The sequence below is a fragment of the Drosophila navojoa genome, chromosome 3 (assembly GCF_054131105.1).
Source record: "Drosophila navojoa isolate 15081-1374.11 chromosome 3, UAZ_NAV_1.0, whole genome shotgun sequence".
Classification (NCBI taxonomy): Eukaryota; Metazoa; Arthropoda; class Insecta; order Diptera; family Drosophilidae; genus Drosophila; species Drosophila navojoa.
Genome location: NC_142891.1, coordinates 4,983,815 through 5,011,420, shown reverse-complemented (window position 1 = coordinate 5,011,420; position 27,606 = coordinate 4,983,815). Strand labels below are relative to the sequence as shown.

The window sequence follows — 27,606 nt, the reverse complement described above, 5'->3', positions numbered from 1 at the left end:
TTATAATAATAATGTCATGGAAGAAAATAATATAAATTAATCTTTAAATACAATAATAATTTTATGAAGCAAATTATATAAAGCTATCATATGAAATTAAAAATAATCAACAAATAAGTCAAGTTTAACATCTAAATATATTTTTTCTCAAATATCTGTTTACAAAATAAATAATATATTATTGCTTAAAAATCTGTAAACATCAACTTTATCCATTTTAAAATTCTATTTATTCCAATCTTTTTAATATTTACATATATATTTTTTTTTTTTCAATTGAGCTCCCCACAAGTGCCTCTTAGCTTCGTCAAAAGTACGCCCACATTCATTGAAAGAATTCTAGGGTATATCAAAGCTGCGTCAATTTTGGTTGCTGTACTTTTTCCTTATTATTGTCTTTGGCTTTGTCACAAGTTGCTCGCTTTGCCCGATGCGTGGCTGACTCCTTCTCTCTTTATCTGTGTGTGTGGGTGTGTGTTTGCCTGTTGAGAAATATTATGCAATTTCTTCAGTTACACACTTTATGCACATCTCGGCCGCCACATGGCGCTTCGCTCAGCACTGTGGGAGCTGAGGCTTTTCTAGCCTTTTTTTTTCGCTGTTTGGTACACTGCCAAAATGTCAGAGGTGAGCGTGGAGTGGGGGAGTTGATGAGCTTCCACACATGCTACGCGAATGTAATAAATGAATTTTGAAACATGGCGCCTTGTTGCTTGTCAGCATGTGGGCGTGGCAGCCAACAGCTCGCAGTTTAAAGCTATATATATATGATTTTTTTCCCCTCTGAGCATTTCGGTTTTTGCTATTGTTAGTGTGTGTGTGCGTGTGTGTGTGTGTGTGTGGAGTCTCTGCCTTGTGTCAGCGACTTCCTTGAGGGATTTCTCTGTTTTGCGCCATGTCTGCAGCTCCTCCGTTGTGCTGTTTGCCTTTGCCGTTGCCTTTTGCGTCCCCTTTGTTTGCATTCTGTAATGTAAGAGCTGAAGAAATAGCGCTCGAGCAAACAAATAAAAGTCTAGCGGCGAGCACTGTGACGACTGTTGAACCTTAGCCAAGGCTCTGCGGCCCAGAGGCCACCCTCAGCCTGCTCAGCTTGAATGCAACTGCTGCGAGTGCAACTAGTAAGACAACAGCAAGGACAACGACAACGAATGCAACTGTAACTGCAGCTGGGAGCTGCAGCTGCAGCTGCTGCATGACAACTAAGCCGCTTTGGCTTACCTTTGGCAACAGGATCAGCGTCATTGAAGACGAGTCAGCGCGTGTCTTAAATACATTTGATGTGCTGCACGAGCACAAGCTCACTAACACGCACACACACACATATAGACAACAACAGCAGCAGCAACGAGGCAGCTGAGGCACAGCTAGACACAGTTTTCAAAAAAACACAAATACAACAAAAAGAAGCCAAGAAGAAAAACGCCAAACAGCAGCAGCAGCAGCAACAGCAACAGCAGCAACATGCAGGAGTAGCAACATATTTAGCTCACGGCGCGACGCTCATATTTGCTTTGTAAAGGCAACGGCAAAAATAATAATAATAAAAAACAAAAGGAAATAAAACAACAACAACAGCAACACGAACAACGTGAACAGTGACGATGATGTTGACGTTGAGTGCCTGCGAGGCGAGCCAAGCCAAGAAATAATAATAACAAACAGCAAACAGCGCTGCGTCCCCGAGCCCCCAATAGCAAAAAGAAGTAGACTTCGCGTATGGGAATTTTCATGCGGCGCGTAGCAATTTCACACATTTACATAGTTAAGCACAAACACAGAAGCACACACGCACACACACACACACGCACATGCGAACAGTGTCGTCGCATAGCGGAAGTGAAAGAAGTTGTTGCTCCGGCTTGTTGGCAAAGGCGCAACAGAAAAAGGCGCAAATTATATTCCGTTGTAAAGCAAACACAAATACAACAATGCAAAAGGGAGAGGTAGAGACAGACAGAGGGAGAGAGAGGGAGCTAGAGTGTGTAAAAAACTGTCATAAATATATGGCAAATGTGACGGCTGACTGAAAAGAAAATGAAGCAAAAATAAAATGATGTGAAAATAATATAATAAAAAATATTCGATTTAAAAAAATATATTTAATTAAATTTGCCTTAAATAATAAAAATAAAATATATATCAGAAAAAATATCTAGATAATAATTTATATAAAATTTTATCAAGCTAAGACCTGTTGCGGCTATTAATTTTAATTAAATTTTAATTAGAATTCAATATCGAGAAATTTCTTAGTCTAGGAAACTTTTCACTCAGGCCGCTTGAGCGACCTACTTAACGTTCTTTAAAACTTACTTAGCTAATATAATTTCAGTGGCTAATCCCCGGAGCCATAGCGTATACATATGTATGTATATGTAGCCATTGTGCATGTAACGAGCAGCGGCCCGCAAAAGTATGCTATGTTTATTTATATGGCCGCACACAAAAGGGGCTGCAACGGCCTCTCGGGCGGTAGGCGAGACATGCGTCATATAAACATAATTCACGCTGTGCACAAATGCTATTAAGACTCGCACACACACACACAGGCACACGCACACTCTGGGTCTGGCTTACATGACGTATGAGTGACTTTTATGTTTTAATTGCGCTACAGTTTAAACTGATGGGCGCAGCTGGGCTGGGCCAAGACGCACTAATTGACAGAGAGAAAAGGCGCGTGTGTGTGTGTGTGTGAGTGTGATATATGGCTAAAAATATTTAGTGACAGTTAAAAATGAAATTCCGCCTGGACTCTCATTAAAATAGAAAAAGTTCACCAAGATTTGCATAATTAATTGGATTATCAATTATGTTAAATAGATATGGCATTTAATGGCTGCTGTTTTTTAACTAAAAATAATTATTATGCAAAGAACCAAAAACATCTAAAAAAAACAAAAAACAAAATTCCATTTAAATTGGAGGAAATGTAACGAAAGCAGCTTTAAATTAAATGGACCCGCAGCGGACAGTTTCCTGACATAGGCAAAAGGCAAAGGGCTTCGGGCTACACGCCCAAAGGTAAACACACCAACACCCACACACATACACACACGCACACAGACACAAATTAATTAAATAAGAAATAAGAAAAAAATGAAACGAAAAAGGTAAACCGAGAAGTTAAATAAGAAACAGGAAAGACAAACCGTGCACAGTAAGTGAAACTTGAAATTGAATAAAGACCGCGCCGTGGTCGAAGGGCGACGGCAGAAGGCAGAAGAGCCCTGAGACAAAGGATGTAAAACAATGCCAAAGACAAAAATCAACGACAAAACGTGAACACAAAGGTGAGCGTGTGACTGCCGTTGCCACGCCCCCAGCCATGTTCACCTGAACGAGCTGCATGCGGCAAGGGGCGTGGGCCGGACTTGAGAGCTTTGCCATTGCACTTTGGCATGACGACGACGACGACGACGACAGTTGCGGCTGGTAGGCAGGCTGTCCATCAGCCCACACGATTAAGGTTTCACAATTTATCTAATACAATTAGTCAAGAGGTGAGCTGCCTGCGCTCCTTCTGGTAATCGTAGACGCTTGCCGCTCGCTCGCTGCCAGCCACTTCACTTTCGCCTCGCCACCTTTTGCCCCCTGCTGTCTGGGCGGGCTGGATGTCTGTCTGTCTGGCTGGCTGGCAGGAGGTGCGATGACTTTTGAACTTCTGACGCTAGAATGCAAATGGAGGGCGTGGCACGAGCAAAGCCACAAAGTTTAATGAATGCCGAAAAAGGTAGAGGGCCCTCTCGTATTTGCTACTCCTCTCATTTTTATTTTTGGTAATTTGGTTTTATGTGCAGCTTGGCTTTGGCCTGGCCTTCCCGGTTTTCTCTTTTGGGGCGCTGCTAATTGAGGCACGCCCAGCGGGCGACTCTCGTTTTGTTGAAGTTGAAGTAATTGCATTAATGCTTTTATTGACTATATATTTCAAGCCATAGCAGCTCGAACATTTTCGAGCATTCGAATGCACCTCAGTTGGCATTTCGGCCACACGCTGTGCGAAAAGGGGAGTTACCAACAGCAACTGAATTGCAGCTACAAATTGGGATAATTTCAGGTATTAGCCAAGCAAAAGCTTGAACCTAAAAGCTCTCTGACTATGTTGGAGTAGTTGAAAAATGTAAATGTAAATATAAAGAGAGAGATAGAGAGAGTAGAGAGTAAGGGAGTGTAGCCTAGAAATAGGGATAGATAAAAGTATGGGAGTAAATTTATTATATATCAATTGAAGGGCTGTCTGTCCTATGCTAGAGTAAGCCATTTCGATGGCGAGTAGGAGTGGCCTTTTAGCCACTCAGCTTGTCCATTTAAACGTGGCCAATGGCGGCTGCCGCTGTCAACTGTTGTGTGCATTGCATTTCCCTTCTTTGTGTGTGTGTATTTTTATTGTATTTTGGTTTGTTTGGCATATCAGTAAACCGCAAACTTTGTTGGCTTGCCCAATGCGTTTGTCTATGCTGGGCAATGGCTAGGCAGCGGGCGAACAGCTTCAACAACTCAATGCACTCAATCAATGTGCAATGGGCACTGACAAAAAGCAATACTAGAAGGCAGCAGCAGTTGCCGCCTTTTGTTCCAAACACTCAACACACAAAAAGCACTCATCAAAACTAACAACAACAGCGCCAGCATCAACAATTGTGTGACCACACTCCGAAAAAAAGAAGAAGAAAAAAATAAGGTACAATTTATAGTGGTGCAGCCGATAAGTTTTTGGCTGTTGGCATGGACAAATCAACAGAAATGGCCAGAAAAAAAAAAAAAAAAAACTAGAAAAATAGAAAAAAGTGCAAGCAATCAAAATACAATAAAAAATACAGTGGCTGCCAGCAGCAGATGTATATGTAGATACAGCCATGAGGGAAAATGTATATTTTTTCTCGCTCCGCCCATCTCTCTCTTCCCCCTCTCTCTCTCCCGCTCTCTCTCTCTCTCTCTCTCTCTCTCTCTCTCTCTCTCTGTCTATCTGTTTTTGTAGCTGTTGGCATGGCACAAAGTGTTGTTAACAGATTGATTTTGAAAATGATAATGTGCTTTAGCCGGCTCGTTGGCAAAGCCGCAAAGCCTCTAGAAACAAGCAGCCAGCAACAACAACAACAACAGCAACAGCAACAACAAAGGCAATGGCATTGGCAACTGGCAACATTCACAGACCATTTGGCGGCTTAAGGTTCGCATTGGGGTTATCGCCTAATCGCATCTCGGTTGCCAGCCGGCCGCGTTTGCCCTCTGCCCCGGCCCAGGCCGTAACGTTCTCTTGCTCTTGTTTTTATTTTATTTGAGATATCTCTGTAGCACAGATACATATATATTTGTATGTATGTATTGGCTACTGCCACCCCAAGCGCACAATCATTTTTCAATAAACAAACAATTTCATGGACGGCTTGTCTTTTGCCAAATCGGATCTAAGCCTCAATAAGCAGCCAGCGACAAGACGCACTTCCTGCCAAGGAGAAGCTCTTAGCCAGCTGCCGGCAGCCCAGCTGATAGCTATCGGCTCAAAGGCTGTTGCTCTGTGGCCATTAAGCTATCTGATTACACTGCTCAGCCAAGAACAGTATTTTTTAATATGCCACAAACTGATTTGGCAAAAAAAAGAAAAAGATTTGCATTCGCATCCAATTAGATTTGATATGCCATGCAAATATCTCTCATTTGCAATCAGCGAGTCTCCATACCATTGATTAGCTTCATTCGACACAAAAGATTTGTTGGCTAGTGTAAGTGATTGATTTAGGTGAGCTTTGTTAACTCAATTGATTAATAATTGGCTCCGCTTAAATGTATCGAGCAGTTGCTACGTGACCCGCGCCCCAATCAATACACAGACAATACGCAATATCCTGACAAATTTCAAGTCAAACAAATGGCTAAAAAGGGATCCGCAGAGTAATTACAAACCCAGAGCACAGCCAAAAGCATGGCCATAAAGAACGGAAGTAAACGAGGCGAGCGGAGAAAGCAGATATGCAGCTTCACATGTATGTGAGTGTTTGTGTGTATGTGTGTGTGTGTGTGTCTGTTTGGCAGACAAATGAAAAATTAAACAATATCCTAGCTGCCTCTGGCTGTTGCTGCTCTGGCAACGAATTGCCAAATTTAACTGAAACATTTATTCTTCAGAGAGCACTAAATTATTCGAGTGCTTGACTTGCACAGGCAGAGAAGAAGAACGAGAATGAAAACGAATGTGAATGTGAATGTGAAAGCGAATGCGATTGAGTGTGAGTGTAGGTGTGAGTTTGCGAATTTCGAATGAATGCACTCAACTTAACCCACAGCTGAAAGCTTAGCCTGCTCCAACTCTCTCTCTCTCTTTCTCTCTCTCTCGCTCTATCTCTATCTGTCTCTCTCCTTTTGTATTCACGCGGCAAATCAGCGACATTATCCTCATCGTCATCAGCAGCAGCATCAACAGCTGCGACTGGCAAAGTCTCGACGGTGACTCGTGCCAGAAAGCCATAAAAAGCAAAAATGTTAGCATGAGATATGTGTTGGCAGATACACGAGTCGACGTCTTTTATTAATATGCGCAAATTATGGGGAGTGGCCAAAAAGGGACAGGGAATTAGACATTGACGACCGTAAAGAGCGACTTCAAAATATCTTTGACTATAAATATAGAGAAATAAAAATAAATTTGTGGAATTACACAGTGAAGACTTTAAGGATGGATTTAAAATTAGCTTTTTATACAGTATATAGTTTAGGTATTATGTATAGAAAAACAAATAGAAATACTTTAATAATATTAATTTACTTTCAAATAATAATTTTTTTGTACTATTTATTTACTTATTTTTCTATTTATAATTTTTTACAATTTTTTTTTTCTTTTTTTTTTTAACTTTTGCAATAAAAATCCCTTCGAACCGAATGAAAAGAAATATATATTTGCATACATATTTATTTAGACAACAGAAATTTTTATAAATTTTTTGCAATTAAATATTATTTAACTAACTTTTCAAGATATTTTTACACACTTGCAAACAATTGTTAATACTCCGCTCTCGAAGCTCTTAAGAGAGAATTTCCATTGTGTCTGTGTGTTCTATCAGCTCGATGTGTTTGTTTATTTCATCCATGTAACACTCAAATGTTTGTGTGTGCTTGTGTGGTGAAAGACAACTTCATTTACTTCTGCTAGCATTGTGCATTCGTTTCATTCGTTTTATGCGTTTCATTCGTTTTCATTGTCCTTTGCCACTTTTTTTTCAGTTTCGCCAACGTAAGCGCTTTTAATTTTCAGCTTGCATGCACAAAAGTATGCAATATGTTTTTTGGTCGATCCTCCTGCACGGCCCCCATCTCTCCCTCTCTCTCCCTGTGTCCCTCTCTTTCGAGCAGCCGCAAGATGCAATTGCACTTATGCATGCATGACATCCAGCTGTCCCACTCACCCACACTCCCACACACACACACACACACATTATGTGTGGCCGACAATGGCTTACATAAATTTTAAGCTCCATTAGCAAAATGTTACAGCCACCGCACCCGAGGCGACATATGTGAGTGTGTGTGTGTGTGTCTATGTGTGTGTGCGTGTGTATAAAGTTCAAGTGCAACAAAAGTTGGTTATTGTGCTTGGTCTGGTCTATTATATGAAATGCATATTACATGCTATGGCAAATTTTGGACATTGAAGAAAACTTTTTGCTTACCTAAGGCGAGTCCTGGCTAATTTCTATATAAATTAGTTGACAGAATGTGCGTGTGTGTGTGTGAGTGTTAGTGCTAGTGTTACCTGCACATAGCTTAAATAACAGAAAAGATAAAAGTCACCAGGCTAAGAGCTAACTTCAGTGCATAGTTTTTCAAATAGTTTTCCCTTCTAACTTTAAATCACATTTCGAGACCGACTAGATCTGAGACTATAAATTATTAGATAAAACTTAGTTCAACTTGTAAAATAAATATAAATAAAGTTTTACAATTGGTTTTTCTACTTTTTGGCTATGGAATAATCTTTCAATTTATTTAAAATAATAAATAATAAATATAAAACATAAAATAAAAGGAAAAATTAAAAAGTTTACTAAAAAAAAAAATTAAATTGAAATATATACAAAAAAAGAAAATAAAAAAAAAAAAATTTTTTTAAATTAAATAAAAAAAATAATACAAAAATATATAAAAAAAAATAATACAAACATTTTTTTTTTAATTGAACTAAACCAAATTTTTCACTTAATGAAAAATGTTAAATTCACATCTTAAATACTTTAAAAATTGTATAAAAAAAATATATTTAAAAAAAAACCTTAAAATACAATATTTTCATAACAAAAGTATATAATATTAAATAATTGAAAAAATAAAATAAATATTAAAAGAATATAATAATTACATAAGTTTAGAAAAATAAATTACAAATTATAAATAAGTAATTGAAGATAATAAATAAAAAAAAAAAATATATATTTTTTTTTTCAAATTTGAAAAAACTGAATGTATTTTTTAATTTAAAAATATTTTATTTTTTTTTATTTTATTATCATGCCTATAACTCTTATTGTTTGACACCCTTAAAGTTCACTGAAGTAAACATTGTCTTGTGCTTTGTTTGTTGGCAAAGGTTGGGCGAATGTGCTAATGAAGCAACACACAGACAGCGCAAATACGCGGCGCTTAGCTAATTGCAAATAAATTAAGTTGGCTTTTAATGGCTTCGGGTTGCCATTGGCTGTTTGCTATGCAAAGCCGAGCAGCCTCAGAAGGTAAAGAAAATAATTATCTAGCGCTTAAATGTGAATGGAAGCTGACGGCGAAGTCGTGGCCAAACATGTGGCAAGGCAACCAAAATCAATTCGCCAAACAACGAAATGAGTTGCGGAAACTATAACTTACGAGTCCCCGCCTCGATCTATGCCTAAGACCAGAGGCGTTCGGGCGATGGGGGGCCGGCAGCAAATGCTGGTAACACGAGCCTGGGCGGCGCACAATGAATACAAATTGCTTGGTAAATAAACAACATCTCAATAAGGAGCAAATTACTGACGCCATCTAGCGAAAAAATAAACAACTACACACACAGAGAGACAGAGGCACACATATATAAATAAAATCAGACGGCAGGAGTGTGAGAGCGAGCGAGAGGGGACTAGAGGAAATCGCGCACTGCATAACAATAGCAACAATTTGGCTTTGAGTGTATGTATGGGTATTTGTTCGCCTACATGTGTGTGTGGCTGTGAGTAAGAGAGAGAGAGACAGAGACTGAGCGTGTGAGTATGTGTGGGCGCTAATGAATATAATGGCGTTACATAAATGGCGGCTTGGCCCTGGTTTTGGAGAGCTAGCAACGTTTCTAGATATTGCCATTGTTGTTGCTGCTGTTGTTGTTGTTTGGCATTGATGTGTGGGAAAATGTTCCATACACAAGCAATCGCAAATAGTCTATAAGAGTGAGAAAGAGCAAGACTGCTCGACAGAGCGAGAGGGCTGGGCCAAGTTGGTGTAATTGTGTTCATGGTAGAAAAGCAAATAATGAGCGTAAATCATGGTATAACGATAAACACAATACAATATACAATACACACAAAAACGATAGACGATACACGATACACGATATAGATGAGCAACGTAGAGTTCCATTGTAGTCATACCGCAAATGTTTGGCTGAAAGAGTGGGCGAAAAATTAATAAAGGTGCAGCGGAAACTGTTTTGACAGCAGCAGCAATTAGATAATGTGCATAATACATGCATACACACACACACATACATACATATATACGCCGAATGGCAGAGCAGCGCACATTGTAGTCGATCCAAAGGACCTTAAAATTGAGTTACAAAAATATTATTTTATAATTTATTAATTAAAGCAAACTATGATTTTGAAGGGAATGATACATAGAGGCTTTGAAAGTAATTCTATTGTATATGTATATTGAAATGCTTTTGGTTGAAATACTTTTAGCTTGAAGCTAGTTATTCGATTTTAGCGAGCTTTTAGCTTTTATTAGAGATAACAATTATTTATTTTTAATATGTCATTTCTTTAAAGTTGATGAGTTTAACTTTTTGCTGTTCTGTACAGCTCTTTAATTTCTAATTATTTTCTAGACTCTCGTTAGACTAATGAGCACTGTCAGCTTATTTTGCTTTCAGCATTCAAAGCTGATTTCATGAGCTTTTAGAGAGTAGCCTAAGGAGTATTCAAAATGCTTTCAAAGTCTCTGCAAAAGTTATTTTCAAATGCTTTAAGCTTCGAAGAGCTTTAACGCAGAGCTTTTCAGACTTTTCTATTTTATTTATTTTTTTATTAAAACCCAGCACGGTTGGCAGTTTATTTCATTATTGTTTTGACTTTTATAAGGCTAACGAGCTCTGTCAGCATATTTCACCCTCAATTCCCAGCGCTGCGAGGCCCATTACAATTATTTGATGGCCCAAACTAATTAGGGCAACGATTCTCTTTCGCTGACGAACCGTCGAAACAATTAATTATTAATGCAATGCAATTCTTGGCGGAGACCCAGTTAGGGACAAACAGGAAACAAAACAGCGAAACTACAAAAGCTTTGTCTAGTTCAACCTCCCCAGTCGGGGCCGCCTCCTGCTCCACGAAAGTAAGGCCCAGCGGGCACTGCTTAAAGCTGCATGCTGAATGTTCTCTGTTTTCTTTTCATTTGCTACACAGTTTCTCTTCTCTTCTCATTTCAATTCATTTTTGCTTCTTCTTTTTTTTATATTTCTGATGTCGCCCTGGGGAGCGCTGAAGTAATTGTTGCGCTTGCCACGCCCGGCGGCACTAAAGTCACGAAGGAAACGGCTAGAGTCAGAGGCCAAATCCAAATCCCAGTCGAACAAGCTCTGTCTCATATTTTCTCATTTTCCACGAATTTCTTAATAGTCAAATATTCTATCCCATTCCATTCCAGAACTGAGCATTTTTACAATTTGATTGTGGCTTAGTTGGGGATTCGAAAAATCAATTTCAATTTCATTGCGTAGAATTTCAAATCGTATGCATAGTTGGGCTTATTAAATTCTTTGCTCCCATCGAGTTGCAGCTGCGATGCAATGCAATGCAATGCGATGCAATGCGATGCAATGCAATGCAGTTAGGGAGGCAGGGAGGCAGCAGCATCTCGCACTACAGTGCTTTGGGTTGGGCATCTTATGAACTTTTACAGCTCCATTATATGCAAATGATGAAAGCAAGAAAACAAATATTGCTACCTCGGGCGCTGGCCAGAGCGCCACGCACACGCACACTCACGCACACACACACACGCACACTCGCACAACATGAAAGGCATTGTTTGGCTGCTGGCTGGCAGGACATGGAACGTGGGTAGCAGGATGCGTTGCATGGCTCATATGCAGACATTTACATAAGCAAACAGCTTCTGCTTTTATGTGGCAGCTCGAACTCACTCCAGCCCCAGCCACACACACACACACACACGCACTCGACTCCCAGCTGAGCATGCCATACAGCAGTCGCTGGCATACTGCCTGGCCCTGCCTCTATCCAGCACGAACTACTAATAAACCAGCCAACAGCAACAGCAACAACAACAACGGCAGCAACAATGGCAACGGATATTAAGCTCAAACTGCCCCGAGGACAAAAAGGAAAAAGAAGAAGCAGCAACAAAAAAAAAAAAAAACAAGTAAAAGACGCAGCTAACTTGGCCCAAAGTCCGAAAGTGACCCGACATTAAGAGCCGGAGCTTGGTCCTGTTTTGTGATCCTATTGCCATTACCATTGGCATTTGCCGCTTCAATAGGCCCTGCCGCCTGCTTATCAACTGATAGCCTCAACAAGCATTCAGCCCGGCAGCCAGCAGCAGAGCAGCAGCAGCAACAGTCCCTCAATTCCTCGGAGCTGGCGAAAGGGTAAATTGCCATTCAAAGTTGCCGGCAAATGATTTGCCTATGTCCCGTCTACTGCCCAACTGCCGAAAAGAAGTAGGAAAAAAGAAGAACTTTTTGTTATCATAATCAAAATAATCAAATTTTGTGCCAGCAACAAAGTTTCAGTTTAGACTCGGCAACAATTATGCGACATTCGGGGCGAGTGTCACATGTGCCAAAGTTTCCTGCCAAGCTGCCTTTTTGTGCGCTCTCCTCTGCCAATGGGTGTTCGGGGTATGTTGATTCTCGCCGAAGGTGTTTCTCGCAGATAAGAATTTTATTTCATTTTGATGAATATAGCTTATGCTCTCAGTCTGCTTCGAACTTTCAAATTTTCAATATATTTTTCAATTTCAATTATCCACAAAACGCGCAGGTCATAAAATTTGCTACATAAATTCTGATGAACTATAAAAAGCTAGCAAGTTCTGCGCTCGCTGCTTAGTTAACTATTGTACTAAAAAAAATAATATTTCGGTTTATTATAATGCAACAGATATTAATATATCACATCTTATTTTTTTTTTTTATTTAATTTTGCAGCTGTGAAATAATATGAATTAATTTCAGTCGTCAAAAAGAGAAATTTATTAGTACTAAAAGCTTAGCTACTTTTTCACTTACAAAAAATTGAAAAAAAAATTAATAAAAAAATAATAAAAAAATAATTTAGAAAAAAAAATTAAAAAATAAAAAATAATAAAAAAATAAAAAATAATAAACAAAAACAAATATAAACAAAAATTAAAAATATATAAAAATTAATAAAAAAAAAAAAAAAAACAATTTAAAAAAATGGAAAAAAAATAATAAGAAATAAATTTTATGAACTTTTAAACATTTGCAGAGGTTTATATTTCGGTTTAAAAAAGATTAAATAGAGAAGATCGTCTCAGAAAAAATATTGCAAAAATTTTGCGAAAAAATATTGCGTTAGTTAGTTTTAAAATTTAAAAAGTTCATAAATCTTTTGAAAATTTTGGAAAAATCAATTTAGCTATTCATAGTAAATAGTAATAATAAATATAATAAATAAAGAGTCAAACGAATAAAAATAATAAATAATGAATGTATTAGACATGCCAGGGTAACTTCAAGTCGTTCAGCTCTCACTAGAATAAAGTTTTTTTTTGGTGCAAATTTAATCACTTAACCCCAATGAAGTATAAGAATGGCGAAAAAGTTTGTGTGCGTTTTTTTTTTTTTCTTTTTCGGCAAAAGTTGTCACTGGCTGATGGCATAAGAAAGCGGCAAGCTATGCGGGGCATGCGGCATGCGGCATGCGGCATGTGGCATGCAGTGTGTGTGGCATTATTGGGGGGTGTGAGATGCGAGGTAAATTGATTTTTCACTTGGACGAGGTCACAGCATGAGCATATTAATTCAGCCACGCCCATGTACCACCCATCCACAGAGCATACACTTGGCATTGTGTTGCTCTTTGTGTGTTGACATTCCAGTTATAGTGCGTGTGGGTTAGTGTGGGAGTGTGTGTGTGTGTATGACGCCCAAATGACAAAGTTACTTAAATTACCAGGCCAAAACTTTAGTTGCGCTTACTTTGCGCTCCCCCAGCTCCAGCCTCCAGCCTCCAGCCTTGGCGCTGCTCTGCTCTGCTCTTAAGCAGAATTAATGAGTAGAGAGTTGGTTTTCCTTTCACATTTTCATTGTTCTCATTGGTTTCTTTCCTTGTGTTTTTTTTTTTTTCCTGGTGGCAAAAGTCAAAAGCTGCTATTGCAGGCAGTTCAGTTTTTGGGCGCTCGGCGAGCCATGCAACCCAAATTCACTTTTAGAGCAAACACACTCAAACTTTACACATCTATAGGCATGCATACATACATATATGTGTATATGTATGCGTGTACATAAGACTTTTCATATACGCACGCCAGCAAACTGCAGTTGCTTAACTTTCTCGACACTTGCTTAGGGTATTCTAAACTTTAAGCGAGAACAAACAATACCTTGAAGTGAACAATTTGTAGTTTATACAAAATTTGGAGTGAATTTGCCATAGGTAAAGCCGAGTTCTGTGTGCTTTAAATATTTATATAATAAAGAAATAGTAATTCTGAATGGAAATTTCTTTGTGCTCACTCAACTATTTTTATTTAAACTGCATTTGTCTATAGAAATGTCAGCACCTGCACATAGAGTGCAATTTTAGCATATATGCTAGTGGATGTATGTGTGTGCGTGTGTGTGTGTGTGTGTTTGCATATATACAGTCTCTTTTTAGTGTCTCTGGCTTCTTCTAAAAGTTTACTCTCAAATTCATGAATGTCTTTCACTTGCACTTGATGCTTCTTGAACTAAAGTTCTTTTAGCTTTTGCTCATTGTTTTTGTTGCAAATGTTGAAACACTTCTTAGCAGGTTGTTCATATATATTTTTTGTGAGTTTGGCAATGCACTTTCAGCTGCTGCCAGATCAACGCCTTGAATAGTGTCTCAAGTTTCCACATAGCTAAATGTGGTTAAGTTTTATGGTAAAAAGTTTTGGTAATATAAGGAAACATACATGTCAATAGTCTTTTATGAAAGCAAAAAACACTTGGATAACAAAATAAGAGAATAGATTTAATATTAGAGTATTTTTTATAATAATTGTGAATATGTATTTCAGCGTTTAATTAAATACAAATATAAAATAGATATAGTAAGCAGATATAGATGTCGATAAGAAATGATTAGTTAAGTAAAACCCACAAATTTGATGAAATTTAAATAAAAAATAAAACATATTTAAAATATTAAAAAAATACAAAAAAAAGGAAAAAAAAAATAATAACTAAAAAATTATAAATTAATAATAAAAATAATAAATTAAAAAATCCAAAAATTAAATTAAATTAGTAAAGAAAAAAAAAGGTAAATAAAATCATAGAAAAAATAGAAAAAAATAAATAAAAAAATATGTAATAATATATAAAAAAATATATATGTATATAAAAAATGTAAAAAAATTGTGTCTATCAGTTGATATAGTTATTGATTTTTCTGTTATATTTTCCTTTAATTTGAACTCGAAGACAAGCTTTAATTTAACAAAGCTAACATTAAAAAAATAAAAATAAATAAAATAAAACAAACGTCAACTGCAGTCACTTGGTGATATATGGGCAATCAATGAGACGTCACCAAGCCAACGGCTGCTTCTTTGAGTTTGGTGCTTAAAAAGTTTTTGAAATGTCAGCTTAAGTCTTTGCAAGAGTCTTACACACGTATTCCTATTATTCGCCTTTGTTTTCCTAGATAACATTTATGGAATGCTTAAATTGTTGTAATTACTTTTTGCTTTGGGTTGTTGCCTGAATTTCTAGAAATTCGTAGCTCTCGACTCTTAAGCTTTTGTCGTACATCGTGTTGTATAAATGCAATGCATTTTTGCTCGACTCTTGCTGGCAGTGCTCCATTGCTCTGTGTGAAGAGTCTTCTGTCTGCCAGCTTGGCGATGTATGTACAATAATATCCTTTCACATTTTATTACACTTGTAATGTACAACGATTGGAGCAGCAGCAGCAGCAGCAGCAGCAGCAGCAGCAGCAGCAGTCGAAGGTCCTTCAAGCATCCTTAGAAGCAGCAGAGTGAGCAGTCACTTGATGTGTGTGCGAGTGACTGTGTGCCTTGGGGGCTCTAATAATATAAGACACGCACAAAGAGCAGTAGGTGGCAGTTTATCTGTAAATGTGTGTCTGTGCCTGTGTCTCGCATTGTCAATATTGACAATAAACAAGTTTGCTATAAAACGTAACAAGAGACCGGGCCGAGTGGAGTGGACGGGAATGGCTTGGCTTGGCTGGAAGTCGAGGCGAGTCGAGTCGAGTCGAGTCTAGTTCAGTTCGAGTGGGCCAGTCAAGTGACACAGATACACTACACTAGACTGCAAGTTAAATGCTCAGCTCAAAGGGTCCCGCATAAATCAGGGCACTCAATCAAGCTGAGAACTGCTGCAGCCCAACCGGAGTGACTTATTAATCAGACGCATATATATATACTATATACGTATCAAATATATCAAAATGTATTATGAGCGAGTAGTTTTTGCAGCTGCACTTTTGTAAATTGAAAACAAATGGAAGAAGAAGAAAATTACTGTTTGTGAAAATAAAAATATATATAAGCAAAAATATATCCCTGACTCGGTGATAAAATGTTATTATAAATTATATTAAAAATACATAAATTGTGCAAGGCATTATAAGCGTCGACTGCCGGCCAGGCCATGCCACCACCAGGGCCAGGGCAATCGCTCATGCGGCCAACGGGTTGACATTTATGCTGGCCAGCCAAACAAACTTTTATAATTAATTAACATTACAATAACAACAGCAATTTGTTTAAACATAAATCAATCATGAGCAACGAACGCACGCTCTCATTAAAAATTAAAGCCCCGAAAGGGCACATGAATACGTTCTATTTTGTATGTGTGTGTGTGTGTGTGTGTGTGCTGCAATTTAATAACACTAAAATATTTGTTGTTTTTCTTTTTGTATTGTTTTACAGATTTTACGGCCGGACTGCGTCTGGTCGAGGTGCGCATACCAAACTATGTGATTAAGGGCGCCACCGCCCAGCTGGAGTGCCTGTACGATTTGGATGGCGAGGCGCTCTACTCGGTCAAATGGTACAAGGATGGCAATGAGTTTTACCGCTATGTGCCCAGGGATAATCCGCCGGCGCAAACATTTCGCCTGCCAGGTGTTGCTGTTGATGTGAGTATGCCACTGACGGAAGAAGAAGAGGAGAAAGCGAACAGAGGCAAGAGTTGTAAAGACGGGAACGAACAAGACTGAGAGATACCCTAAGAATTTTTCCATGCTGCTGTTGAAGATTTTCCTGTTGCTATCCATAGAAATACTATGTGTATAAGGCAAGCAAGCATTGCTTGTCAAGTCAGAGAGGTTTCTTAAACTAGTACTATGCATTCCTATACTTAAAGCGGATATGTCTGGAGCTCTATATGCTCATAAGAAGTGCTTGAATGCCTGAATTAACATACTTTATTTACGATTATTATTTCGATTTCACGAATATTGATATTTGATCGATAATTTCCAAACTTGAATATTATTATAATTTATATTTGTTAAGCAAAGTTGAAGAGCTACGGGACTTCCAAAACCTGATGGATAAGTGGAGAGAGAGAGATAGACGTATAATATTTGCTTCTTTGCCTCTATAGCTCCTAAGGGTAAACAGAGAGAGAGAATGACAGATGGAGAGGGTTAGAGAGTAAGAGAACAAGATAGATGATTTTTGCTATTAGAACTCATTAGATTATCAATTCTAGTCTACTTCATATAAAGCAAGACCTCTGCAGACTTTTATAGATGAACGAAAAGAGAGAACGAGGGAAGTAAATTAAGTTATTATATCTAAACTCCAAGAGCTCCAATATAATATCCGATCTAAGGTTTTCTCTTTTGGCTGTTTCAAACAGAGACAAGCCGGCAGCTTCGTTCCTTATCTTTCCCATGGCTAATCCCACTCAATCCAATGTCTGTCACATGCACTCTTACAAAACCAATACACCCCATTTCAGCACTTCTCGTGGTCTCACGCAAAATTAGAGCTGCCTTCAGTTTGGCGGCGCCATTGTTAAGGCCCGGCATTAAAACAGCGTTGCATGCTTTGCGGCGCAGCCAGACAATAGACTGCAACGCCTCCTGGCCGGCAGCTCCAGTGCGCGTCTACTTATATATATATAGAACTGCATCAGCAGAGCTCTTTATCACTGCACGAGCGCAGACAATGAGTCGCCTTGGAGTTGAGTTAGTTTTCTGGTGCAGCTGCTGGAGCGTATTTAATGGCCACAAAGAGAACTCCCACGCAGCTGCTCTGCATAAGCAGACAAGTCAAGCGCTGACCTCGGAGCTGTTCTCTGTGCTTAAAGCTCTAGCTAGCGCAGGGTTTCACTTTAGTCTCGAGCCCATCACTTGGCCGTTAGCAGAAAGTCCAGAGAACATTTTCAAAACAAAAAATCGAACAATGATCATGCATGGACTGTGCCGAACTTTGCCGCCCGCCCCGTTTCGGAAAAGTGGCGCACTTAAATGCCATTGCTCCATTATTTTTGCCACTAAAAGTTTTGCACGTAGAATGCGCTGTGCACGCGCTTACAGGTGAGGTTGCGGTGGCGCCAATGCCCGAAAAATCCTGTGTACGCATACAAAGCCCACATTGGCCTAGCCCGAGGGGCGGTGCGAGGGTAGACGCCTCGCTGAGTTCTAGATAAGCACGTGAGAGCACCAGACGCACACACACGCACACACACATACACGGCCATAAAACGATGTACAGTGGAACTGCGCTAGAGCAAACTAGTGAAACTCGAGTCTAATCGTCTAACCGAAAAGAGAAATAAAAGTGAATCTGCTTGGCATGCATGTCCTGGCTACACCCTCGCATCCTGTTCGGGTTCCTGTGCCGTGTGTTTTGCCAGTTGCGAGTGCAATAAATTTTTCAAGTTGCGCTTTTGCCAGTCGCCGCTGGCAATGGGCGTGGCACGAACGTGTCTATAATGCGCATTATAACAGCCAGAGGAAACACACCCACACACACACACACACACACACACACACACACACACACACACACATGGACAGAGTCGGTCTCCTCAACTTTGATGTCGGGCAGCTGATAAAAGCGAAACATGTTGCGAGCTCTAGATAGTTGGCTCTAGCTGGCAGCCAATGCTAATGGTTATATCCAAACCACATTTGGCGGATATTGTTTTAGCATAATCGATTCAAGTGACTGTCCGTCCGTCCGTCCGTCCGACTAACTGACGTGGCTGGGCCAACAACTTTTTGGCCATTGGCTGGCTTTTTGTTTGGATTTCGGGTTTTTTGTTTTATTGCAGTTGCTCGAAACTGTTCGCCGTCTGTCTGCCTGGACGTGTGCTAAGCTAAGAGCTTAACGGCGTCTGCGTTTGCGTCTGCATCAGTGTTTGTGTTTAGCTAGGTAAACTATAAATTAGGTTAAGACAACAACAGCAGCAGCAGACACAGCAGCAACAACAATTACTATACAATGAGCACAAAGGTATAAAAAATTCGCAATAAAAGATAACAAAGTGCACTTTTAGCTGGGCAAGTAAACAACATGAAACAAAAAAACCCTTTTCAAATGAAAGAGGATCCTGAATTTTGGCAGAAGCGACTGTTTAATACTCGTTCTTGCTGTAAAAGCAATTGGATATATTTACAAATCTTTAGTTGGAAATTTATGCATGAGCAATGCGTATTTGCGAGGAGATAATCTGGAAGATCTATAAAGAAATGTCTCTAGAAATGAGTCCATAGAGAAGAGTCCATCTATATAGCAGGGTCTATAGAGTAGGGTCGAAAGAGAAGACCCATGTATAGAGTGGGGGCCATAGAGAAGACTCTTTATATAGCAGGGATCTATAGAGAAGGATCTATAGAGATGAGATTATAGACAAGGGTTTTTTTATAACGATCTTTAGAAATGGATCTATAGAATCTATAGGAAAGAGTTCATTGAGAAGGATCGACAGAGATGAGTTCATAGCTAAACGTGTGTAAAGTGTATGGAGGAGGACCTACTGAGAAGAGTCTATGGAGAAAAGTCTATAATGAAGAGGCTATTGGAGAGTCATTGAGAAGAGTCTATGGAGGAGGGTCTTTGCAGCAGGATCTATGTTTATATCAAGAACGATATATTGTGAAGAGTTCATGCAGATGAACTGATTGAGAAAGGTCTATGGGGAAGGTTTGGTGGAGTGGGATATATAAAACAGGATCTATGAGAAAGATCAACGCAGAAGAGCTTATAGAGAAAAGTGTATTAAGAGAGATCTATGGCAAAGGACCGATGGTCTATAGAGAGGTCTTTAGAAAGAGCCTATATAGAAAGGTTCACATAGAAAAGTCCAAGGAGAAGATCACTTAAGGTCAGATAAGCAAGCTTGAATGATGCGGCGCGCTTAAAGCTTTTTCCGACTTCCTACGCCCTTAGAGCTTGTGTCTTATCGATGGATGATATCATCAGTAACAAGATCTTTTATCTATAACGAAGGACACAAGAAAAAAATTCAAACTGGCAGTCTTCCTCTGATGCTTGGAAAGATATAATTATAATGAATTCTTTGTGGAACTAGGTAGCCGCGGATCTATCAACAATACATTCAAAATTGTAGATTCTCTATATACAATATTTATATCAAAATTTCCTAATCGCCAAAACAAACATCACATAAGATATTAAACCTCTTCAAAGCCAATACTCGTATAGTCGGTCAATCGGATAAGTCTAATCACTATCACATAGGATTTCTCGTCTCTCCAAATGCCAAGTGTCCAGCTTCAATGGCAGCAAAATGGCTTACGCATGGACAGCCAGACGGACGTAGAACAAAACCAATAAGCTCCCTGCATTCCTTGAGCGGGTAAAACAAACAGGCGGCGGCGGCGGCGGCTGCGGCGGCCAGCAAAGCAGCTTAATGGCTTAAAGCTGAAGTGAAACATGCGCCTAGCGTACGCGACTGACCCTTAAATTGACCAAGTGGGCTCTGTGTGCCTTCAAGAGTAGCAAAAACATTGAAAAAGCATTTTGAGCCGGTTCTCAAAAACAATTACGTTACATTAACGCTCAAAGTGGCGGCTATTGTAAATGGAAACTGGAAACTGGAAACTGAGAACTGGAAACGAAGGACGGACAGCGGCATCCTTTTTGGTCTTACAACTTTTGCCACTTTTCGTTTACATTGCTTTAGCTGCCTTTATTTTACTCTACTCTTAACACATTCAAACCATTTTTAATTGCAGTTGCACAACTCGAGCGATGCGATTGTTAACCTGCACAACGTCAATCTGCAGTCGGCTGGCCGCTTCCGCTGCGAGGTATCCGGCGAGGCGCCATCCTTCCAAACGGTCACCGAGCATGGCGACATGGTTGTTGTGTGTAAGTATACCAATAATAGTAATAGGAGAGCTGCTCCATAGTAATTGAACTCTGGCGAAAACATATAATTCTAATTGGAAATTGGCGCAGCATAGCCATAGAGTGAGAGAGAGAGAGAGAGAGAGAGAGTTTACTGAGAGTGGCGATTAGGGCTTGGGTAGTGCAATCAACTAGACTCAAGTGTAACGTCTGGAGTGTCCATCTATCAATTCTTGAAGTTTAATTGTGTCTAGGGTGCTGTAGAGGCTGCAGATGGGGGAAGTGAGAGAGGGGTGAGAGAAGGGGTGTCAAGAGCCAGGTAAGTCTCATTATGGCTGTGTAGCAAGTGAAATAAGTAGAGAAATCGCATGTAATTGAAGGGATATGTTAAGGAATAAATAGAACTTGAACAAAAAGTTAACTTAATCAGTTGAATAGACAGTAGATATAGTAAGTTATATAAACTACAAGATTGGCTAGGTATTTTGCTTGCCTTTTATATTTATAGATGACAGTAATCTTTATTGTTGAGCGTGCAAAATATTTGATCAGCTTGAAAAGTGAAGAATGCATAGATTGCCGATATTTTTGAAGAGATTAGCAAAGGAATTTCTTGGCCAAAACATGCCTAGAGCTCACGTTAAGAGCTTGACATAAGCATAATCAACTTTTAACCAGCCTCTAGCAAGTGCTCAAAGCTTATTCAGACATTACCCCAACATATCAGAAGAGGAGCTAAGACAGTTCGAGCAGTCAACTGTGAGTTAAGCAAACTTCTTAGACTTAGGAGCTCGCAGCAGCAACTTGACTGCTGGACAATAATTGTAAGAATTAAACCAATAATTCAAGGGAAGCGTCAATCAGCCGACTCTAAATTACGGCTAATTGCATAGTTGGCATTAATCTGTGCATATGTAAGGAGCTCAGTGATTATCAACACGCTCGAAGCAATTATAAATTACAGAACTTGGACCAGCTGCCTTAGCTCTTGTTGTTGTTGTTGTTGCTGGTGTTTCATATTCAATTTGGTCCACTTCATTTGGGCGAAGGCAAATTCAATTGTTGATTGCCGGCTGCTCAAGTGTTGAACTGCATTTGACAGGCTTCATTTGATTTCGTGTTTATAATAAGCTTAACAAAACTCTCAGTTGTGGCCCCAAGCCGCATGCCACATGGGCATGCCACATGCCCCTGCTCCTGTCCTTCTCCTGCTTGTGGTCGCCAACCTGCCAAAGCTTAGCGTCTCTAACTCAATTTTGCAACTGTCTGTCTTGCTCAGCAATTTGCTGGAGGCGGAACAAGAATTTCGAAGATGTCGCGACCAACTCGAAATGCAAACAACATAACAACAGCAGCAGGAGCTGGAGCAGGAGCAGCAGGAGCTGGAGCAGCAACAACATTTTGTGAAATGCTTGCAGGGCTCGAGGCTCAGACCGGAAATCACGCTTATTGCCATGGACAACGAGAGTCACACGTGGGCGAGGCAAACCGGAACGCTTTGAGCTGGCGTTGACATTTCGTTTGTTCAATTATAAACTTTTGCGTGGACAGAGGAGAGTTGTTGTGGCACCCACTATGCCTCCCTCTCTCTCTCTCTCTCTGTCTCTCCCTCGCTAGCATGGCATTTCTATTCCTCTCTCATCTGGTGCTGGCTTTGTCTTTGTTCTAACGCGCTTTTGTTTTGGCTTTTGTGTTGCTCATATTGTGCAGGCTGCCTGTTTGGCTTTCAATCAAACTTTTTAAAAGCTTCAACAACAACAGCAACAACAACAGATGCAACAACAGCAATAACTGGCTCGCATATGCCACAGCTCCGAGTCCAGTTTTTGGCAGTTTACAGCTCTCTGCGCCCACAGCTGCCGTTAGACCTTCTGGCAAAAAAGCCATTTCCGTTTCCGCTCGCATAGTTCTGCTCAGCACTGATTTATAGTCTTCGCGAGCCGTAGAACGGGTATTAGAACTTTGTCATGACGCACAGTCAACAGCATGTCAGGATGCATCAGCATGCCAGAGCCGGGGCTCATGCTATGGCTGGCCTGGCTAACTGCATTGCTTTTATTAGTTTGACAATTTGTTTTGCGAGTCCGTTTCACGTTAACGTGAAAGGCTGCTAGCCAGACTTTGTTAGCAGATAAATAATAATAATATCTAGTTTAGATGATGAAAATAAACAGAGAAGCAGAGAAGAGAAAATGTAAATCAAGTTCAATAAATTTACATTTGATATGCAAATCTATATTGGACAATAGTTGGGACTCAGTTAACAGAAGTATTTGAGCAGCATTGTCATATTACACTAAGCTGTTATGTTTTCAAGGCAAGGCTATGGATTAGCATATGAAAAAAATGTTATCATAACAGAGCTATGTTGATTAACACAACTGTGTTCAATCGACTCTTACATTCATATGTTAATTACTTTAAATTTACACATTAGAAATTGTCTAAAACACTAAACTGTTAAATTGATGCTCAATATGCAAAGCTCTCTTGTTTAACAGAGTCTCTGCTATTATAATCAATTTGAGCAACTGTGAGGGGATTTGTATGTAAATTGCTTTTGATAAACATATCAGAGTTAGCACAGCATAGTTAAAAAACTTTAAAGAATTTATTAATGGACAAATACGAGCCAAGCGAAAATTACAAATATAAGGAAATATAGGTAAATATTGTGCCTTTATGAAATAATATGGGGCTGATACAGAAAAAGGTATGTTTGCAAAACTGAACTGCAGTTAAGCAATTGATGGATATATTTGAGATGTTAACAAATCGTAAATGAACATTTATTGAGCAACAAATTAGAGATAAACTAACATAAAAATGGTAGGTTATCATAGCTGAAGATCACTAATTAATTAATTAATTAATTAATTAACATATTATAAAATAGCATAACATTTAAAACAGTTAAATTTCCAAACTAGCGAAAAATACTGCTCTGAAAATGGCAAGACAAAGCTAACTTACACAGCGAATTGTCTGTTTGTTAATTCAAGAATAAACATAAACACGTCTCTGTTAATGAACACTCAAAAGCTCTGTTGACATTACAGCATAGCATAACTGTTAAGATTCAGCAGTAAGCCAAGTCTGTTAATGGACACACTTAGGCTCTGTTATCAAACCAGAGTAGAGACGACTGTTGACTGACATGTCAGTAATCAACGCCAGCTCTGTTAACATAACATAGCTCTGTCTCATTGCTATGCTAAATTAACTTTGCTTCACTAATGCATGCACTTTGCTTTCCTTGTTAGAGTATTAACAGATGCGATGCGATCAAGTCACGATTTGCCTTCATTTCAATTTTATTTTTATTTCGCTTGTTTTCTTTAGTTTGCTTCTTTTTTTTTATTATTGCAATTTTATCAGCAGTCTGTCAGTGCATCAGCGGCTGGAACTTTTATTGAATTTCCGGATGGGCGCCGGCGACTTTGTTGTTGCTGCTGCTGTTGCTGCTGACTTGGGTTTTGGTTTATTATGGTATTTCGATGCTTTGGCAGAGGCAAGGCTTGCAGGCGGGGCATGGGGCGTGGGTGGGAGGGGCCGTCTGTGCTGTCTGTAACTAGCCGTAAATTAAATTCAGCACAGCTTGACTTCGTTAGCCATGGCAGCAACTAACCAGTCTTCCGTCTGTTGCTTCCTCTCCACTCTTGCAGCTCTGCCCGATCAGGGACCGCCGAAAATAATTGGAGGACGTCCGCGTTACCAAATCGGCGACTGGGTGCGCATCAACTGCACCGCCGGCCGCTCCAAGCCGGCCGTCAATCTCACCTGGTATGTGAACGGTGAGCCGGCCGAGCCGCAGAAGCTACGCAAATACGAGACGATTGTGTCGGGCCGCGAGGGCCTCGAGACCTCGGTGCTGGGCTTGCAGTTTCGCGTGGAACAACATCATTTTCGCAATGGCGACATGAAGCTGAAGGTGAGTGGAATGGCTGAGATTTGATTTGATTGATTGATTGATTGACTGATGCGAACATTGACTTTACAGTGCGTGGCTGCTCTCTCGTCGTTCTACTGGCGCAGCAACGAGGAGTCCGTGGAGGGCGATCGGCCGCAGAAGGCGCCGGTCCTGGAGTCGCGAGAGAGCGACAGCGCCTTCGCCAGCAACTCGCGCGCCGATCCGGTGCAAGGTATGTCATACCGGGAAATATTTGTTACCAAAATCTTATCGCTTTTTCTTCAACCAAATGCAGCCAGCAATACGGACTCGCTACTAATGGCCCGGGCGCCCAATGCCCTGCTGCTGCTGGCGCTGGCCCTGGCTGCCACCTTAGCGGGCGGCAGCCTCCACTCCAACTGGCCGGCGTTCAGGCACAGCAGCAAGGCTGGGTTCGGTCCGCGGGTCCGCGTGCATCGAGCTTCGATAAATGTTGTTAGGCCAGAGCAAGAGCAAGGCAATGATAAGCCCAATGATAAGCTCAGAGCGCAGTTCATTCATGTTGAGCAAACGCTTCAAGATTCTCTCTCAGCAGCGCAGCGTCGGCAGCTGTTGCTGACTGCGCGGTAGCTGCATTAAGTTAGCCTTGCCTATGCCCCGCCCATTTTTTCCACTGAATTTTCCGTCTTCGCTTCGCAGAAAATGAAAATCAAAAGCATAAAAAAATCTTTTAAAAAAAAAAAAATAAAAAAAAGGAAAAAAAAAGAAAACCAAAAATGAAAAGCTGCAAAAATTGCTAATTTATTTATGTCGTTAACAAAAGCTTTCTTGAATTTAATTTGTATAAACATAAAAGAAAACATATTTATATGCATAAAATATTTAAATTTAATAAAATATAAACTACGTATATTTATATATTTTAAATAGAGCCACGAAACCTGTTTTTAGCTGGGAAAAAATAAAAATGAAGAAATTGTTGAGCGTATTCAAAAGTTATTGGTAAAACTGTAAATAGTTAATAATGAATGTGTGTATTGTATGTTATTAATTTATAAGTAATTCCACACAAAAGATTAAAACAGAAAAAAGAGAAAAAGCAAAGTATAATTAATATAAACAAAGGCAAAACTTAATATTAAAATTAAAAGCAAACAACACATCAAAAATATGAAAAAAAAAAAACAAACAAAATAAAAGCGCTCAGAGTTGAGCTCTGCTAAAAAGGAACGAGTTTAAATAAGAGCAAAACAAAATATATATATTAAAAAATATATATGCATAAATTTAAGAAACATATATAATTAAATTTAAATTAGTTTTAAGCATTATGTAGCTAAAATCATGAAAAACCAAATAAGCACATAAATTATAATAACAATAAATGGAATTTTAAAAGAAATTTTGAATGCAATTTGCGAATGCATTCGACTAAAGTTAAGCGAAACATTTATTTAGGCTATGTGACTTTTCATTTTTCCACAATGTTGTTAAATATTTTCGAAATATATATTTAATTCATTTTCCATGCACTCGTATCAAATTTTTGTATTTTCACAAATCTTTCTCACATAACGAAACAAAAAAAAAAAATGAAGAAAGCAAAGAAAGTTTTTGAATGGAATCTAATCAAATGTAGCATTTAAAAGCTGGTGACTGTCGAAAGGTCTTAAAACTAACAAAAACATATCGTAAATTTATAAATTGCCAAATTTTTTAATGTATGTGTATATGCATGTATGTGAGCTCAATTAACAAATATGCAAAAGAAAACAAAATGATAAAATAAATTTAAAAAATAATAATAATAATAATGAAATAAAGCGAAATATATTTAAACATTAAGTGTTCGATCTGTTCTCTGTCCGTATTTTAGTATGTACAGCCAACGTACCTATAAATATAAACATATATACATATATTATTATTTAGTCAAGAACTTGATGAATTGATTAAGAATGAACTACTAATAACATTCCATGTTATTTTGCTATAAATTGACATAAAAGAAAAAGAAAAAAAAAAAAAAAAAGATAAAACAAACCAAAAATGTTTATAAATGTTAACATTTTAGTTAGCCAAATTTTTAGAGACAACAATGCGAAAGTCATCAACAAACAAATAAAGAAAAAAAAAAAAAAACAATAGAGAAATGATTGTGATTAAGCCTTAATGAAGAGTCAAAATGCATTCAACATTCAAAACACAATTATTCATTTATGTAAATAGCCCCGACAGCAGCGCCATATCAAAAACGCTTTGTCCATTTCGCTCTTTCTCCATAATAATAAAAAAAAAAAATTTGATTTCCGATTGCAATTGCAATTTTAATTTGAAATTTAATTGTCATTAAATACAAAAACAATATCGACATATTTATAAATGTTATGGTGTAAATACTTGAATTAAAATCCTAACTAAATTAGTATTAAGATGTCAAAACGAGAAAAAAAAAGAGCAAAACCATAAAATGAATGCAAACATTTTAAATACTAAGCGAATAAATTTATGCATAATTTAAATATCAATGTGCAGACATTTAAATGCTAATTAAGTAGACGATATGAGTGTGAGTGTGATTGTGTATGACTGACTGTATCTGTGTGTGTGTATGAGTGCGAGCAATCAGATTTAAGTGCATCTATATATATAAAACTTTAATGAAAATCAATGTGCATTGTTGTAAACTGTAAACTGTTTTTAAGTCCCACTTAATCAACGCTATAAACTACACTTGAATAAATATTAATGCAAAAGAAAATATATAAAAAATATATATAAATATATATATATGATAATTGTAAGTGTAAATTATTTGTGTATTTAAAACTCAATTCTTAGATGTATACAAGAAAAAAAAAAAAGTAAGATAAAATGCATTCGAATATATATATAAATAAATATATATACGATGAATTAAACAAAAGCAAGAA

At 38.6% G+C, this 27,606-nt stretch overlaps 1 protein-coding gene across 2 annotated transcripts in view; it reads left to right on the top strand.

Moving 5' to 3' along the window:
• The window catches only part of beat-IIIc (beaten path IIIc), a 99,344-nt gene extending 72,526 nt beyond the window's left edge, over nt 1-26,818 (top strand). The window contains exons 3-7 of one of the 2 annotated variants that reach the window (XM_089257290.1): nt 16,384-16,592; nt 20,670-20,805; nt 24,450-24,715; nt 24,785-24,926; nt 24,990-26,818. In XM_089257290.1, the coding sequence (XP_089113416.1) occupies nt 16,384-16,592; nt 20,670-20,805; nt 24,450-24,715; nt 24,785-24,926; nt 24,990-25,303 (1,067 nt within the window). In that variant the 3' untranslated portion in view covers nt 25,304-26,818. Of the gene's footprint in view, nt 1-16,383; nt 16,593-20,669; nt 20,806-24,449; nt 24,716-24,784 lie in introns of both variants that reach the window. The other variant, XM_089257289.1, reaches the window with a different exon arrangement.
• Nucleotides 26,819-27,606: the final 788 nt, after the last annotated feature.